At 30.3% G+C, this 19,142-nt stretch overlaps 1 protein-coding gene across 1 annotated transcript in view; it reads right to left on the minus strand.

The window, feature by feature from the left end:
- LOC143072404 (erythroid differentiation-related factor 1-like) overlaps positions 1-19,142 on the minus strand; it is a 41,635-nt gene that overhangs the window by 12,589 nt on the left and 9,904 nt on the right. The window contains exons 5-16 of the mRNA XM_076247315.1: positions 18,565-18,621; positions 16,973-17,052; positions 15,904-15,997; positions 13,896-14,017; positions 13,159-13,270; positions 11,844-11,991; positions 10,406-10,614; positions 9,884-10,003; positions 6,006-6,167; positions 4,869-5,208; positions 3,043-3,234; positions 1,329-1,541 (exon numbers count right to left, since the gene is read on the minus strand). Of these exons, the coding sequence (XP_076103430.1) occupies positions 1,329-1,541; positions 3,043-3,234; positions 4,869-5,208; positions 6,006-6,167; positions 9,884-10,003; positions 10,406-10,614; positions 11,844-11,991; positions 13,159-13,270; positions 13,896-14,017; positions 15,904-15,997; positions 16,973-17,052; positions 18,565-18,621 (1,849 nt within the window). The remainder of the gene's footprint in view (positions 1-1,328; positions 1,542-3,042; positions 3,235-4,868; positions 5,209-6,005; positions 6,168-9,883; positions 10,004-10,405; positions 10,615-11,843; positions 11,992-13,158; positions 13,271-13,895; positions 14,018-15,903; positions 15,998-16,972; positions 17,053-18,564; positions 18,622-19,142) is intronic.

Below are 19,142 nucleotides of genomic sequence, written 5' to 3' on the forward strand. Positions count from 1 at the left end.
ATAAAGACACTAGCTAGCTTAAAAAAATTATAACACTTTTTAAATTTAATGACAACAATAAGGCCAAGATTTGTAGTAAAGTGTTGAAGAATCTAAACTAAGTAATTCCAATGTTCCTGAAATATTCCCTTAGGCATAAAGCATAATTTTCTCAATTGAATTGTTTCATATTTTTTCATGTCATGGCCTTTTAAAGCCGACAATACAATAGGTGTTATTCTCATGGTTGAAGGTCATACTGTTGCCTATAATTGCTTACATCTACTTCATTTGAATTTTAGTGGATAGTTGGCAATCTTACCACATCTCCTTAATTTCACTTAGTTACTGATAAAGTACAAGTAGAATAGTTTAAATGTATTTCTTAATGGGTCAACGAAAAACTATATGCAATCTTAGGGTCGTAACTATGGTCAATGGAACATATTGACCAGACTAAAAACTTTACATTCACATACAAATTGTTAGTGAACATTCGATTATGGTTGGGGCCTGTTATCTAACTCCCACGTGAATAGATATTTTTCGTATCACACCGTACGGAGTGTGATATGAAAAAGTGATATCAAAATTACGTTAATTTGATCATGTTGATTGGCTTATCTCGTAAATTTCCAATATTTTCATTGGCCGTTGATCAGGTCATTATTCACTGGAAAAGGTCATGCTGGGACTACTCTTTTTCTTGACAACTGATTGTTTACTTCCGGTTTTCACGATTTTCGTATGCTTTATCGTCTGCATTATCTAATATAAATCTTATCATGAACAAAGAAATAAAGAAAGGAACCTGTGCACTCGTTATGAAACCTATAAAAATATAAAAAAAAAGATATATCTGGGAGTCAATGGAACAGTATTCTGTTCACACAAGAACATACAACACAATAAAATAAAACAATATTAGTTCAAAAAGTATACAGATCAGTACGTGTTGCAAAGAAAAACGGCCGTAGCAACACAACTCGCAACAAATGGGCCACGCACATACAACTTTTTCCCATTTGAGAAATAGGTTTAACAACTTGTGAGAGTTAGATATCGCTTGATATCAACTCTCTTTATTTAATTTCAATAATAATAAACTCGCCATAGGCTCGTTTATTATTATTGAAATTAAATAACTCGAGTTGATATCAATCGATATCTAATTCTCACTCGTTATGAAACCTATAAGTAGCAACTAGATATCATTGATAAAAACATTATACAGCTTTGATACATTGGGTATTAAGATACCTACCAATAGTTTCTGAATTGAAGGATTTGTACATGGTAGTTATCATGGTTATAATGACATCTGATCTGTCTTGTATTTAAAAAATTACCTGCTTTTTGTAGAAGACATTGTGCTTGGTTCATGTACCATACTCCCAATTCATTAAGAATATTACCATGTCTTTTTGTTAATGAAAGTACTGGTTCACATTTTGAATCTGTTGTTATTGATTGGGCTGTTTCAATGGCAACAGAATAACACTGGCAACACAAAAGTAGTCTCCCTTTCATCTCATCATGTAGTGAACATACCCATTCATATTCTGAAAAAATGAAACATGATTTAGAGATTATGATTTAAACATAGATGCTGCCAAAAAGGAAACTCTTGATTGGGGGTCACCAATATTTAAAGGGACTGGAAAGATACTGACTTGCTATTGGTCTTTTTTTTAAGCTTGAAATTTAGGTTCAAGAAAAATGCATTTTGAACAAATCTGCAAAGTTTTTAAAGTAAGCCACTGTCTGGTAATGTAGACATCTTACTTTGTGTTTCAATAGTTTTGCACTTTTAAATCAATATCCTGGACATAAGTATCTCAGAGGATATAAGAAAGATTTCCAATTTGTAACTACCCCCGTATAGTATATACGTATACTTAAAACAGATAATTTCCTTTTGAGCTTTGATAAATTCTGTACAAGACTGACTTATATAGAGATTATCAAAGATGGCTTCTGCGGAAGCCAGTGTCTCGCTTACTTTTGCTGTTAATCGCAGGCTCAACAAAAATTAGGAAAAAATTTAATTAAAAGATTCCTCTCGATACTATCTTTTGATAATAAGAAGCTTCTGTCCAATTTTTGGTAAAAATCCAGGATAGTTGATGAATCTAATAAGTGTTTTAGAAACTTTAACTGCAGACTGTATGCCTTATTAACTGGAAGAAAAACTAAGTCCATTTATAAGTAAAATACTGAAAAACAGGTACAAAATTTTTTAAATTTCCTTCTAGATACTAGCTTTTGATCATAAACAAGATTGGTACAAATCCAGGATAGTTTAAGAAAGTTATTAAAATTTCAAAAACTTTAACCACAGAGTGAATGTAATGTTTCATGGCAGAAAAACCAAGTCCATTTATAAGTATAATACGGGAAAATTTTTATTTCTTTTTTAATAAATTTACTTCTGGACTATCTTATGATCACAAACAAGCTTCTGTTCTAGTTTGGTAAAAATCCAGGATAGTTAAAGAAAGTTATTAAAATTTCAAAAACTTTAACCACAGAGTGAATATTTGTGGACACTGACGATGGAATATAGGATCGCTATGTTTCCCATTTTCGACAAGCGACAAAGGCTCGACAAAAACCAGCCATTGATTGTTACTTTATTACACATTTAAGAAGTCAGTGAACCATGATAAGACCAAGATATGTTTCACATTCAGCCAAATTTGTCACAGGTGAGACCATAACAGGCCCACAAGATGTCAAGCTAACGTCATACATACTTGAATAATGATGATGATGGAAGTTTTTTATGACCTTGACTGGCTATACAGCACTTTGATAGTCGGCCCTGGTTTGCGCCATTTGGGGGCATTTACCGTAAATAATCTAATATTTACTACAATGTAATTTACTTGAATAAACTATTCTAAAGATATTTATATTGACATAAGTACTATATATTTGGAACTATATTTCAGTGTGGATAGATTTAGTGGCTTATGCAACATGGCTAACTCCTGGATAGTGATGCAATATATAAAAAAAAGAATTGAAAAAATAGTTCCAATCTTTTCAAAACATATTTACCAAATGTTTCTAATTCTCTGTTGACACTATCCATGATAGTGATTTCTTCATCACTGTATTCTGGAACAATGGTTTCTGTATCAACACCTCTGTGTATGTACATAAGATGAATATCACCAGCTAAACTCAAAATCTGTACAAGTATCCCTGCATCGCCATGTGCTTTCTTTGGTAACAATATTCTTATTCCAGCTAGAATTAAAACATAAGTACTGATGATGGAATAATACAGTATATAATCCATGAGCTTGAGAGAACCTTTCATTCCCAACCAACAAATTTGTTTCCCCAAGTAAAGTTTTTAACTATTAAAGTATTCTGGTTTCTAAATCCATCTTAACAAAACATGATAACCACTGTAAAAAACACTGTAAAAACCTTATATCAGTACCCTAAAAAATAAAATGCTTCACTGAGTGCAGCCTGATACGACAGCAGAGGTTGAACCCTGAACAGTTTTGGCAAATTTGGACACAATATTGAAGCTTGATTAGATCTGAATTTGGATTGTGATCAAATTTTTGACATAGGTTTCTGACACAAAATAAATGCCAAGATCTTACAAATCCATTGCACAATAGATTCTTCTTGAAAATTAAAAAAAAATGAAATTTGAAAAATTAAAAAACTTTATAATGAATGCATGCAACTCCAAAACTTAAAAATGTAAAATGTAAAATTTATAAAAAACAAAAGGGATCTCACGTCAATAGTTCACCAAAGTTTCATGCAAAATTTATGCATATTGGTTAAAGCGTTTTTGAGTTAATGTCCTACATGTTGACAGACGGACAGCATTTTTGAGTTATTGTCTGAAAACTTGAAAATCAACCTTTTTCATGAATAAAATCTCATAACTCAGAAATGTAAAATCTAAAATTTATACATATCTATTGGGAGCTTACAACAATAAATATAAACAATTTACTTAAGTTTCATGAAAAATTCCCCCACTTTATAATGAATGCAACTTCAAAACTTAGAAACGTAAAATCTAAAATTTATAAAAAACAAAAGGGATCCCACATCAATAGATATAAACAATTCACCAAAGTTTCATGCAAATTTCATTTTTGAGTTAATGTCCTACCATTTATAATACATCCCATAAACAGCATATAAAAATCGCTAGCAAAACCAACTCATCTTAATAAAGTTTCAGGCCAAACATGGAATCAAACCATAATACAGAAGAGTAGCTATCTGAAGCAAATGATTCAGATGGAAGGCACATAATAACAAACATGAAAGGTGAATGCAAAGTATACAAAAAATCTCTAGTAAAACTTGAAGGGAAAAGAATGAATGAAATCTCTTGTATTTGACACTCTGGGCAGTTTTAAACATATCTAATACCATTACGTTCTGTATGTGCCTGTCTTATGTCAGAATGGTAATTAAGCGGTTGTAGTTTGGTGCTGTCAATCATATTTGTTTTTTTGTTTCCAGTTAACAACACTAATCAGTCTTTTGGTTTTCTGGTTTGAATTGATTTACATTGTGTTATTACCTTTTAAGACATCTATTAAGTATAGGTTTTTCTAATTGTTGAAGGCTGAATACATTTACAGCATTTGGTCTCTGGTTGATAGTTGTTTCATCAGCAATCCTATCACATTTTTTTTTTATTTCTATATCAATGTGACCTTTTGCCAAGAAATACAGGCAAATTTAAAATAAAAAGAGAACATACTCATAGCCAAAACTTTTTTTCATTTTTTTAAAAAAATCCATGCTTATTTCAGCTTCACAGTTAAAATAAAAGCATTCAACATTGAAATTATTAAAAAAATACCTTTTTTTATAGAATCATTTGTAGTACCTACCAAAACATTGTAATGCTAGCTTTATATATTTAAAGCTGCAAGACAGATTATGTGCAACAAATGATGATTTTGCAATGGAATAGAAAGTTATAGTTGCTTTCTGCAGCAGTAAAACTTTTGATAAACGATGCCAAGTTCTTGAAGCCGTAGTTTCTGAAACCTGTAAATGTTCCATGTCATGTAGTGGGGTATGTTTATCATCAAATGGTGGAGCTGATTTCTTTAAAGGTTCATAGTGAAGAGGAATGGCCTCATTACTGTAACATCGTCTTTGTTCTTCTACAATATGATGCTGCTTCCTTGTTTGTATTGTAAAATCTTTATCTACAGATTTCAAACCCTAATAAATATAAAGAAATTGATTCTTTATGTCATGTAATATATTGCTTATAATCTAAATCTGCTAATCATGTCATAATTACTTTTTTGGATTCGAGCGTCACTGATGAGTCTTTCATAGACAAAACGAGCGTCTGGCATATATACAAAATTTAGTCCTGGTATCTATGGTGAGTTTATTTGCATATGATATATATATTAAATACAATTGACTCTCTCATGCTCGAAATGTGAAAATGAAAATTTAAGTAATGAATTTTTTATAAGTTGTTATTGGCTATGTACTTAGGGTCAGAAACTGATAGTACTCTCAGATCTGTACTTTGTGTCTTTTTTGGTAGGGGATATATAAAATACCCTGCCATGTCCAATCTTTGTTTTTGTTAGTTTTTCTTCTTTGTATCAATCTGACAAGTTAAGCTCTTTCATCCGGTTTTTTTTTTAATTTGTTCTTATATTGTACTGTTACACCACTGTCCCAGGTTAGGTGAGGCTTTGGCCTGCAAACTAGTTCTGATTTTAATGCCTTTCCTAAGTCAGGAGCCTGTACTTAAGTGATTGCACTTTGTTGCTGTATTTGTGTTTCGCTCATTGTAATGTACATAAATCCTTAGTATTCTTTTTGAATTGTTTCACATTTTTCATTGCCTTTTATAGTTGACTATGTGGTTAGGATTTTGCTTATTGTTGTAAGCCATGTGGTGACCTTTAGTTGTTTAATTCTATGTCATAAAGGTTGCAATCATACCACATATTCTTTCTAATTGTAACGTAATCCATCAAACAAGGAATACATACCTTGGCAATAAACTGTAATGTAATGTTACATCTTTCGTGTACATTTTCTGTCATACATTTGGTATGTATAAACTCCCTAGCCTTACAATAACTCTGTGATTTGACACATAAAGCTTTAACATCTATGGTTGTTGTTGTATTATCTCTACACTCCTCCTCTTGCTGGAAAGGCAAACAAGAAAAAGTGTAAGTATAAGGCAAAATTTTTATAAATATGAAATGCAAATGGAAGCAAAAACAGGCATAGGGATAAATGATGCAAGTGTTTTATAAGCAAAGTTTATAACAATAACTGGAGAAAAAACAAATGTGTTTAATATCATGATAAATTTATAACCATAAATTGTTTAGCTTCAACAGTAAAAGTGTCCTTCAGGATCTGAGACTTAAATATGCAAATTAAACTTTTTTGAGACATTAAATTTTACTGTAGATACTAAACTTTCTTGAAACTCATTAAAGATTGAAGTAATTAGAAAACTGCATGTCAGCAAGCGTCCTATTTGTGCAGTATGGCACAAAAACAAATTATCAATACTGATGCAAAAAAGGAAAACCTGTGGAAAACACATTTGATTATTTTATATCTTGGCTGCATATTGATAAAAAACAAGAGTATTTACCATGAAATATCTAGCCTGCTTTGCCTATCTAGTTGAATTTATGTTGTAATGTGAAGGTGTTACTAGTAGAAGTATCACATACACTTTAGTTATCAATTATCCATGAAAATTAGGACAATGTCAGACAGACATTAACAACTTTTAATCATGCCACACACAAACTAAATCAAAGTGGCCCTTTTGCTTATAGCTTATGAAAAAGAGACCAAACTACAAACACTTAACATTAAATAATTAACCATTAAAATAAGGGCAAGGTCAGAAGAATTAACCCACACATGTACACCTTACAATTATTCCATACACCAGATATCACTAGAATAAGACTTGCAAGTAAAACAGTATCATTCTTGTGTAAAAAATAATGTTTAATATATCTATCACTTTAAAGTTTGAAGGATCTTAAGCTTATACAAAACACACGAGTCAGTATGAAACACCAAAAAGGAACAAATAACCAATTATATTTTGTAGTTTATTCATCATAAGCTGGTTTACGATTGACTTTTATACCATTTTTGTTCTGTTACATTCAACCAGATTACTGTTTATTTTAATCACTGAAGTGAAAAGAAACAAGAAATTTGTAGGGAAGCACTAAATTTTTAAAATTAATCAGTATTAATTTGATATTGAATAAAAATAACATATTAATATAGATTACCAGAAGGTAATATTATTAATTTTGAAAAAGATAAGAGCGTCCTTTACAATATAAGTAACAAACACGACAGAACTTAACAAACCACTCAGTAAAATCCAATTGTTTCTCTTTTCTTGCTTATTGTACTCTATAGTCAGCACCCCTGTTCAGCAGGTTCAATTTTTGAGAATAAAACTATATAAACCTTGATTCGGTTGGTAGTTTCTATTTCTATATATGAATATGCAGTCTCCACCCTGTACTCTCATTCAATGATTATGTAGGTATAAAGCTCATTTGAATTTGCTAAGTAACTTAATTTCAAAATTGTCAATCTTTGGTGCATATCTATTAATTTTTAGTTATTATTTTCATGATCGTCTTTGATAATTTTGTTCTATGATTTTGAGTTTATTTAAATTAACTTTTATCATGATTAGTCACCGGAATGTTTTCTTTTGAATTTATTATTAATAATGCTCTTCTGGAAATTTCATAACATTGAATACTGTGGATTCATTTATTTACGTGGGGAATAATTTTTCGTTGATTGAACAAAACTCACACTTTCGTGGACATTTAATTTTGTGTTTCTGCCAAGTCTTCATACATTCTTTGAACATTTAAATTGGTTGGTCACCTCTACCCCAGAAATCCAGGAAAATTGGTATTCAACGAAAATTTATGAATCCACATTAGATACAGTTTTCAGTGATTGCAAGGGAGATAATTTTCTGTCACTAGATTATCCACTGTTGGACATCAATTATCATGAATAAACTTACTTAAAGGGCAATCAATGATTTAATACTAACATTAGATTAATTAAGGATAAAATGTTCTATGCTAATGTTAAATGTTGTTGAAATTCAAACCACAAACATTTAGCCCAAAACAGTAAAAGGTCAAAGTCAAATAAATATTTAGGTAGGAGTAACAGCTTACCAACAAAAAATCCTTAACAACAAGGTATATTTTAAAAAGAAGTTTATTTATGTACAATATCTTTTTTGAATACAGCTGTTACTTAAATATTTTTAGACCAAAAACTAAGCTTTTAATGGCCATTTCATCTTAAAAGTTTGATGTTTACATGTTCATCGGAACTAAGCATATTTATTTTAAAACCAGCTGTTGGCATGACACAGGTTGCATTCTTCTCATATATGTTATGATGGTATAATACTAAATCCCTAACAGGAGGGATTGTGCCTGATATTCATATGATGAAGACATAATCTTTCAATCAGTTTAATTGAAGTCTGGAGCTGGCATGTCAGTTAACTGCTAGTAGTCTGTTGTTATTTATGTATTATTGTCATTTTGTTTAGTTTTTTTTGTTGCATCTTCTGACATCAGACTCAGACTTCTCTTGAACTGAATTTTAATGTACGTATTGTTATGCTTTTACTTTTCTACGTTGGTTAGAGGTATAGGGGGAGGGTTGAGATCTCATAAACATGTTGAACCCCGCCACATTTTTGCGCCTGTCCCAAGCCAGGATACTATGGCCTTTGTTAGTTTTGTATTAATTTTAACTTTAGTTTCTTGTGAATAATTTGGAGTTTAGTATGGTGTTCATTATCACTGAACTAATAAATATATTTATTTGGGGCAAGCTGAAGGACGCCTCCTGGTGTGGGGTTTTCTCGCTGCATTGAAGACCTATTGATGACTTTCTGCTGTTGTCTGTTATACGGTAGGGTTGTTGTCTCTTTGACACATTCCCCATTTCCATTCTCAATTTTATCATGATTGAAACTGTCAAATAAACCTAACATTAACCAAGAAAACTAAACATTGACCAATGAACCACAAAATTGAGGTCAAGGTCATATGAACCATGCAAGACAGACATGTGCAGTTAACAATTCTTCCATACAACAAATGTAGTTGACCTATTGCTTATAGTTTTAGAAAAACAGACCAAAACACAAAAACTTAACACTGAACAATGAACTTTGAAATTGAGGTCAAGGTCAGATAAAACTTGTTTGCCTGACATATAAATCATAAATTATTTCCGTACACCAAATAAAGTTGACCTATGCATATAGCAATAGAAAAAAAAGACGAAAACTCAAAAACTTAACCTATACCACTGAACCATGAAAATGAGGTCAAGGTCAGATGACACCTGCCAGCTAAATGTGTACACCTTACAATGATTCCATACACCAAATATAGTAGACCTATTGCATACAGTATAAGAAAAACAGACCAAAACACAAAACCTAATTTTAACCACTAAACCATGAAAATGAGATTAAGGTCAGATGAAAAACATAATAGTTAAACATATTGATCATTTTAAGTGGTTCTTAAATAGAAGTTTAAATCATTTTTTCATATACTCTTAGCAGAAAAAATACATACATGACCTTTTCTAAAACTTTGAATATAAAATTCATTTTATTGAATCATTTGCTTTGCATTATTCAAAATATATTTTCCTGTTTCCTGATATTTTCGAATTTTTTGGGGAAAATGTGGACTTCATGTAAACTTTATCATATGATCATACAGTAAAAATTATAAGCTCTTTGCTCTAAGTATACGACAAACTAACATATTCCCTTGTTGTTTTTTTTTATATATATGACCATATTTACTTCACTATGTTCACTGTCATCTGTGTCTCCATTTTCACTACCACCATCATCCCAATCATCATTTACTGCAGATTCAGGTACATACAAGTCTGATAGAAGATAACAAGCAGATGTAAAAACCTGAAATATAAAAAACATTGGTCTGATACTGTATTTAATAAGTCACCAGCGGATGTAAAAACCTGAAATATAAATAACATTGGTCTGATACTGTATTTAATAATAGTCATTAAGTGAGGGACTTGATGTGTAATAATATCAACTACATGTAGCTGTTATATCTGTGTTATTTGTGGTAACTTTTTCAAATCTTTTAATACATCTTGTTATTTATTGTAATTTCAAAAGACAACTTTTAGAAGCAAAAACAGAATTTGTTTGGCTAGTCTGAGACTATTAAAATGATTTAAAGCAATAAAATGACCTTATGTTGACCTTTAAAAGTCTTCTGTTTTGTTCTTGATTGTCACCTCTTTGACTTATACCTTTCACCTTGTTTTATGCATATATAATATTCTTAACCTGTGCATGCTTGTCTTCATCTAGTAAAATTAAACAATTTTCTAACAATGTTCTGATGGTAGATCTCTTTTTCTTAACATCTTGCTGCCACAAATTCCTAGCAACCCTGTACAACAACATGCCCAGGGGTACTGTAAACGGACTATCATTCACACTGTCTGAACATAAAGCTGTTAGATCATATAACTTCACAACTTCATCATCTATGCCTGAAATATACAAGAAAGTATAGATAGATATTTTTATTATTAAAGTACAACTTGGTACATATACATGAAATACAATATATTGCAGTTTTAAACATAAACATTCAATAAACATGTATAATTATACCAACCAGCCTTTAGAGGCTTATGATGCACTGTCATTTATGTATGAATAATTATATGAATAAATTTCAAATCTATTAATCAATTTTATATCTGAGGCTTAATTCTTATTTGATACAATGTAGTTTCAATATATCAGTTGTGTTTAATAATTAAATGAGAAAATAAGAATGAAAGTAACTTAATAACTTTTGTTTGATAATGTAAGGGTTGAACATGGAAATTTAGAAAGATAAGAGTTGTCTCTCTTTGTATGTATCCACATCATATTATGAAAACTAGAATTTGTAATTATAAAAGATAAGAAAAAGAAATTATCACCTAGATTTGATAAAATTCTGACAGTTGATCTATATAATAATAATTTATCCCATTTGCTGTGATAGAAAAATAGCATGTAGACACTATGGCTAATATTTGAAAATGTAAACAGGTCCATTTATATCAAAAGAATAAAGGATATTTCTATAGAAGTTAAGACATAAAGAATTCTTAAACAAATAGAAATAATTTAATTTTGCACCACCCACCAGACGAAAACATGTGTCTGATATACCTAATGCTTATACTTGAATTTATTTTTTTTCTTATACAAAGCATTATATATAATACTGGAAACAGACTCTACAAAAGCCCAGTAATTTCATGATTGTGACTAATAAATGTCCTGACCTACTGACCCTATCATTGATGTTACAAAGGAAACCATTACCACACATATAGTTTTGCTTTATCAATTTTAAATTATTTATTTATTCAATTCTTCTAACATTATTCTATATTAAAACAATTTTGATAATTATATCAACCAAATATTATCTTTAAATCAACAGGTATTGAGAACTTCTAATCACTGACTCTGACTTGCCATGAAGCAGTTCTATCTCAAGGCAATGGAAATAGTTAGCTGCAAAAATATATTTTATACTCAAATTCATGATTTGTGAAAACAAGTTTCTGAAAAGGGCTTTAAAAAACAGAGCACATAACAATGTGTGATGGTACAGCACCATGTCCTAATACTGCTTCTTTTGAATATTCAGAGCAAGTTATTAGAAGATTCATTTATAATGCTGTTATCTTACATCAAGTTAGTCAAGTATTAATACCTTTATATAACCAGTAAGTATGTCCCTCCTTTGTAGCATTAGATTTAAGGAATGCTAATATATTCCTAGCAACATCAGCCATCATTGCAGGATCAAACTCAGAATTCTTCAAATTTGGTATATCTTCTGTCTTTATTAATTCATATTTCTTAAAAAATATAATAAAGGTCCATACATTTAGTAAGAAAATCTTGTAGACTATATAGTAATTGCAGCCTCTGTCATTTAAAGTGGTTCAAAATATTCAAAGAAAAAAAAGGACAAAAAGTCAGAAAAATAATGCTCTTTAACATAGGTTACCTGTCTATTGCATTTCAAACATATCTTTAGTGCAAATTACAAAATCTGTAGTTAAGTTAATAGTTTTGAACTTCAATCAACATAATATGTATCTAAAAAATCTTTTGGATCAAGGTTCTGTTTTATATTCAATAAACTGTTGACACAGATATATGTCTCCTCTCTTGAACCGGCAAATTTGTGGGGCATATATGTATTTTTCTCTACTTAGAAGATGATTTATTTACTAAGTAAAGTTAAAATAATCAATGAGTGAAGGATTTTAAAAGGTCCCAGTAATTAAACTACTGTGGATTCATTTTTATTCGTAGGTATAATTTTTCGTGGAAGCCTGAAAACTTATATTTTTGTGGATATTTGATTTCGTGGTTTTGCCAATCTCTATATACAAAACCCTATTGAAAATATGTTATTCATTGAACATTTGAATTTGTGGTTCTTCTTTACCCACAAAACTAACAAATATTGATATCCAATGAATAATAATTAATCCGTAGTACACAGAGAACATTAGCTATTGTGTTAATTCAATGGAGCAATAGAAGACAAAAGTTTAAATACCTTATTCAAGAGGAGATGACTATGTGGAAATTTGGTTCTCAATAATATTTTATGGTAGTTTAACTGTTTATATGATTTCAATATGTGTAGCATAATTTCAACTGTATTAATTTACTAGAATTATCTTCCCCATCAAATAAATAACATTATTCCATATTGCTAAAACTTTAGCAGGTTTTTCTACATGAATGGGATTTTGAATAAATAAGCATATTCACCTACGGGAAATAATTTACAGCGCAAAATGTCGCGTGCTTTTACATGTATAATTTTGATAAAAAAAATGTTTGATGTGTAATTGATTTTGGTAAATATATTCCATCACATACATTTCTCCATTGGCCTCATTGAATATCAGTTTTTTAAAAGTCAATAACACCACACATTTACCTCATCAAAAGACATTAATTGTATATAATTCATAATACATTTATTCAGTATTCCTAATATTTACCTGTACAATACCATTGAGATGATAACACATGGCTACTTCAGGTACACTACTCATAAGGTTATCTAACCAATAATCAAGACCTGTTAGTACATTTATAGGGGTCTGCATATCCCTGAAAACAAAACTTACAAGTATTACATTAATATACAATTATAAATGTCCTCCATATATCTAAGAACATGTTAATTTGTCAATTTGGATATCCTGCAGTTTTGTATGGAAAATTTTAGTTGCAATATGCATTATGTATGTATTAGAGCTGAATAAAAAAAGTCAATCTTTAGTGGGTGGGTATCTTATATTTGATCGATCAGTAGACTCAAGATATTGCATAAATCATTTGCATTAACACAGTTTGCTAGCAACGGAAACCTAAAAATGTTTAATTTTCTTAATTAGTAAAATTGAAAATGGAAATTGGGAAGTGTGAAAGAGACAACACTCTGAATAAAGGACAGAAAACAGCAGAAGTCAACCCATGGGTCTTCAACACAGCAAGAAAACACCCGGAGGAGTGCTTTAGCTGGCCCTAAACAAAATGTGTACTAGTTGAGTGAAATATTGACTATTTAAGATACAATAACTAAAAGGCTACTTGCATTTGGGGTATGGTATTAAATTCATTTATGATAGATAAAGAAGGCAAGATATTTCTATGTGTGCACTCATGTTTTATACATGTTGTCTGTTCAGTTTAAATAATATCAGTTAGTTGATGTTAAAACTATGATACTAACCTTAACCTAAGGCTGATACAGGGACAGTTCTGGTCTCCAAAGATTGGAAGATCTGTACCGATTAACATTCTGATGTCTTCAAAAGTCCATAATACTTCTCTGGAAAAACCTGGTGCTTCAAGCTGTCAAAATGTTTTTTTATAACATATTTTTATTTTGTTTCAATAACTATGTAGTCTATGTAGCTAGTTCAAATGTATGTTACTACACAAGTCCAAAACCAGTCTTTCTTCACATATTTATGCAGCAAAAGTAATTTAGAAAGGACCAAAGATGAACATAAACAAAACAAATCCAAAAGTTTTAAATATTTAACTTGATATTTCAAAACTAATAATAAACCGTCATGAATCTTACATGCTCAAATAACCAACAACAAATATTCAAAAAAGAATAACAATTTTCAAAAACATAGAATTCAGTTTATGATGAAAGCAAACAAAGTGTAATTTTGTATTTGGCAAAACTTTTAGGAATTTTGGTCCTCAATGCTCTTCAAAGTCGTACTTTATTTTTTTATATTTTTAACTTTTGGATTTGAGCGTCACTGATGAGTCTTTTGTAGACGAAATGCGTATCTGGCGTATATACTAAACTTAGTCCTGGTATCTATGATGACTTTATTTAGACCCTTTGAACCTCAATGTAGACCAATCTAAAATAGGGCCCAATATCCAAAATAGTAATACCAGGTTAGAACCCAAAAATATTAAAGACTTTAAACTAATCCCATTGAAATTGGTTAAAAAATTTGTATTGATTTTCAACTGAAGATTTCTTGCTATTGCACAATTGAAGATTTCTTGCTATTGGTCAAAACTGTGCAATTAAAAAATTCTTGCTATTGCCCAATACTGTGCAATTGAAGATTTCTTGCTATTGCCCAATACTGTACAAAAAATTATGACAAATAAAAACTCCCCCCCCCCAAACAAAACCCTTTGAAGTATTTACCCCCAAACTCAATCCCAGTCTTCACTTTGTGATATAGAACCTTGTAGTACAATTTCAGAGAGATCCATACTCTTACACAAAATTACAAAAATTCTTATTTGTGGCCCCTAATTCCTAAACCAATGGTAACAGAACTCCAAAAATCAATCCCAACAATACTTTGTCCAGAAACCCAACACAAACAACGCTGATACTGATGAAGATGACATCATAGCATTACACAAACAGAATTTTTTGGGGGGTTTTGGGTGGTTGTATTAAAAGTTTTTAATAATCAGGTTCAATTGTATAAATAATCCACTTTTCAAAGTAAGAACAAATGATTCAAATTATGAAGTGTTCTACTAGTGACTTTTACTGAAATCAAAATTGTTTACGAATATGCAACATGCAACATATACATGGTTTCTGCTTATCATAGTTTTTAACTAATCACTAATAAGAACATCTATGAAAAATGACACAATCCGTTCTTATCCAAACCCGGGACTGAATATTCTTTTATGTCTATATCGAATATTTAGCCCAACTTTTACAGTTGCATCATGGGTATCTGAAGACTGGTTCGGTAAAATACAATTGAAACAAGAGGCTGTAACTCATACAGCAAACTAGATTTTTAACATTTATATTTGTCCTGGCATTTTTCAATATCACAAGGACCATAACTCCTAAACAGTGAAAGTGAAAACTGTCAATACTGAACTTTTTCCTATTTGTCGAAGTAAAAACCGATCAAAATTAAAAAAGCTTTGGTTGAACTGTTCATGAGTAAATAAATAGACACTATTTGGCAGTGGCCCCCGCCCTCCCACCTGCTGTACATCCCCAAATCAATAACTGATTTGTAATTTGTAAATCAGGTTAAAAATGGAGCTTTACATTTGGGTGCTTTTTCACCTGAATTCCAGACAAATATGAAATTTTACGAAATTCTAAGATATGTGACCATTTTGGAAGCATTGTTTGTCATCAGAGTACAGGATTGATAAATTCAGCAACACAAAATTACTGTTGTATTTAGCATATAATTCTTATTTTGTATTCTATGTACCTGTTCTGTCCTTACAAGATTGTCATCATGGTTATTTGATATATCTTCTACTGTCTGAGAAAATTCATCAACAGCTTCAGTGGTATCTGCAATGCTGTCAAATATTAAATCAAAGCCTAGAATGATCTACTAGTAGCTTCATTAAGATGTTATAAAAAAAAAAGTACATGTATCTACTGATGAGAATATGAAAAGAAGAAAATATGGTATGATGAATAAAATGGCAATCCAACAAAACCTGAAAATAAATAGTTGTCAGCATTCAGTCTTTAATAGTATCTCTAATGGGTGTCACCAGAAAGATTTAAATAGAATTAGCAGAGATTACCAAAGGTTAATATTACTGTAAATTCTGAAATTATTTCCTGTATCTATTATTGGGATTTTGTAATTTTAGACTAAAATGCGATTTCCTTTTTTGTGATATTGAGAAAATTCTTTTTAATTCATATAAATAATTTCAAAAATGCTTAACTCCTAGTTTAAATTATTGCAAATATAACCATGTTGCATTTTCACAATGATAAAAACATCGCAATAATTTCTGAATTTACAGTACTTCCATTAAGGAAAAAAAAAACACTAAGATATACCATCAAAGAGAATAAATTCATTTTATCACCCTGAACTGTCTGGAACTTATGGCAGACACAAAACTTTAAGGAATTGAAGGAAAACAATGTATAAGTTTTGAATTTTCACAAAATATTGTCTTTAAGATTTTGTCAATGCGACTGCAGATGACTGCTCATTGAGTCATATTTGCAGATGCCTGATGGATAAAACTTTATTTTTATTTTATACACAATTTTGTCTTTATTCTGTGGTGTTGAGGAAAACCTTAGGCAATGGACACTTCTCATCATGAAACTATATAGTACTGGTTCTAAAAAGAAAAGATGATTTGCAAAGCATTCCATGGTCACTTCTTAACAACAAATATAATAAAGAAACACAATTGAAAATTCTAACAATAGCCTTTTAAATATTATTAATTAAATACATGTCATCAAGATTTATTGTAATTCAAAAATTCACAAAAATGTATAAAAAGAATCGAAAATATTACCTCCTGTATAAAAACTTGGACAGCATATTTCTGTTCTGAAGTGTGTCTCTACTTTTATTTTTCTTTGGAACACACTTTATCTTAAAAGAAAACAATATCTGGTTATGTAACAGAAACTATAAATATTTAACAGTTAAATTGTACCACTGAAACAGTGACAAAAATGAATATGAATAAAAAAGTGATAGATAGATATAGAAAGATGTGGTATGAGTGCCAATGAGGCAACTCTCCATCCAAATAACAATTTATAAAAGTAAACCATCATAGGTCAAGGTACAGCCTTCAACACCAAACAGCAAGCTATAAAGGGCCCCACAAAATTAGTAATGTAAAACCATTCAAACAGGAAAATAGAGCTTACTTATTTAACCAGCAGTTGATATATAATCCCACATCGAAATTGAAGTGATCATAACTTCATGGTAACCTACCTTACCTAAAAACAGCATGATTTTTTTAGTTAATGAAGAGTTATATTTATGACTGTATATATATGTTTTGCATGCACCTTTAAACAGCTTATAGTGTATAAGCATACTTATATCAAATATCACCTATCTGTATCTGCAATAGAACAAACTAAGCAATTTTTCATATTGCTTTATTGCATTTGAAAATTAGATTGATACTGAGGAAGGCCATCAGTTGCTATGAAATATTTGTCAATACAATATTAGTTGTTTTATTCATACATAATTATTAGTATTGCTCCACAAATCTCTAGACATGTTTATGTATAAACATAAAAAAAAAAAAGAATAACAGTATAATACTGTAAAGTGGTTTAATATGTACAGTTAAAGTTTCATGATTTTGTAAAGGCCAAACCTGTTTAAGTGTTATTATTTCAAGATGCATGATTTTTTTTTTATTAGTTGTTATTGGCTTTGAACGTGCTGTCAGAAAATGCCAGTACTCTATGATCTGTATTTAGTGTCTTTTTGTTGAGGCGATATATAAGTACACTGCCACATCTATTCTGTGAGATTTCTTTCTGCTTTGTATTGGTCTGATGAGTTAAACCCTTTTCAACTGATTTTTCTAATTTTTTGAACTGTTACACCTCTGTCCCAGGTTAGGAAAGGGTTGGTGGGTCCTCAAACTTGTTTAACACTGCCACATCCTGTATGTGTCTGATCCAAGTTAGGAGCCTGAAGTTAAGTGGTTTATGTTTGTTCCTGTATATCATATTTGTTTTGTTCATTATTTTGTACATTAATGAGGCCTTTCATTTTCTCGTTCGAATAGTTTTACACTTGTTATTTCAGGGCCTTTTATAGCCAACTATGTGTTATGGGTTTTACTCATTAATGAAGGCTGTACAATTACCAATAGGAGTTTATTGTGTGTCATGTGATCTCTTGTGAAGAGTAGTCTCTTTGGCAATCATACCACAGCTTCTTATTATTAGACAAAGGTATGCCAAAATATGTCCTGTCTTTAAAAGATAGGTATATAAAAAGCATAAATGTTACCATTTTTATTAAAACATGATTTATAATAAGGATATTTGCATACTATCTTTAAATATAGCAAAAAAAACTTTCTATATAATCTTACAAAAGACAATTAATTTTATTTAATGATACCTGCATTTCTTTGGCAACAGATTGATAATAGAATTCCCTCAACCATTTCCAATCATCCTGAAAAATACAACATTGCATTAATGACCCTCCTAAATTCTGTATTCAGTATATAAGTTTTATGTAAATAAATCATAAATTAGTGTATAGAATTTCTATTGGATAATTGTTATTTAATATTAAATATTATTTTTTCTTTCATTCATCAAAATTGATCTTGTTCTTTCTTTCTTTTTTTCTTTTTTTTAAATAATTATAGATTATTACATGGCATTTTTCATATTGGCCCAGGTACCAGCCACTTGACTCACAGTACCAAGTTTGCGTTACTTTCCTATAAAATAAGTCAAATTAGTTACCAAGTTTGCGTTACTTTCCTATAAAATAAGTCAAATTAGTTACCTTACAACTTTAATAGAGCTTTTATACCCAAATTTCAGTTTATATGTGCATATGTTCACTGATATGAAAATCATAGGTAACTATATTTCAGAGTGTATACATTTTGAATATTTAGTATCTAACCTGTTCTACTTGTTGTTAGGGAGGCTGGTTTCTTATGAAAGATTAGAACAAGTTCC

This window comes from Mytilus galloprovincialis, chromosome 4 (assembly GCF_965363235.1).
Source record: "Mytilus galloprovincialis chromosome 4, xbMytGall1.hap1.1, whole genome shotgun sequence".
In the NCBI taxonomy this organism is placed as follows: domain Eukaryota; kingdom Metazoa; phylum Mollusca; class Bivalvia; order Mytilida; family Mytilidae; genus Mytilus; species Mytilus galloprovincialis.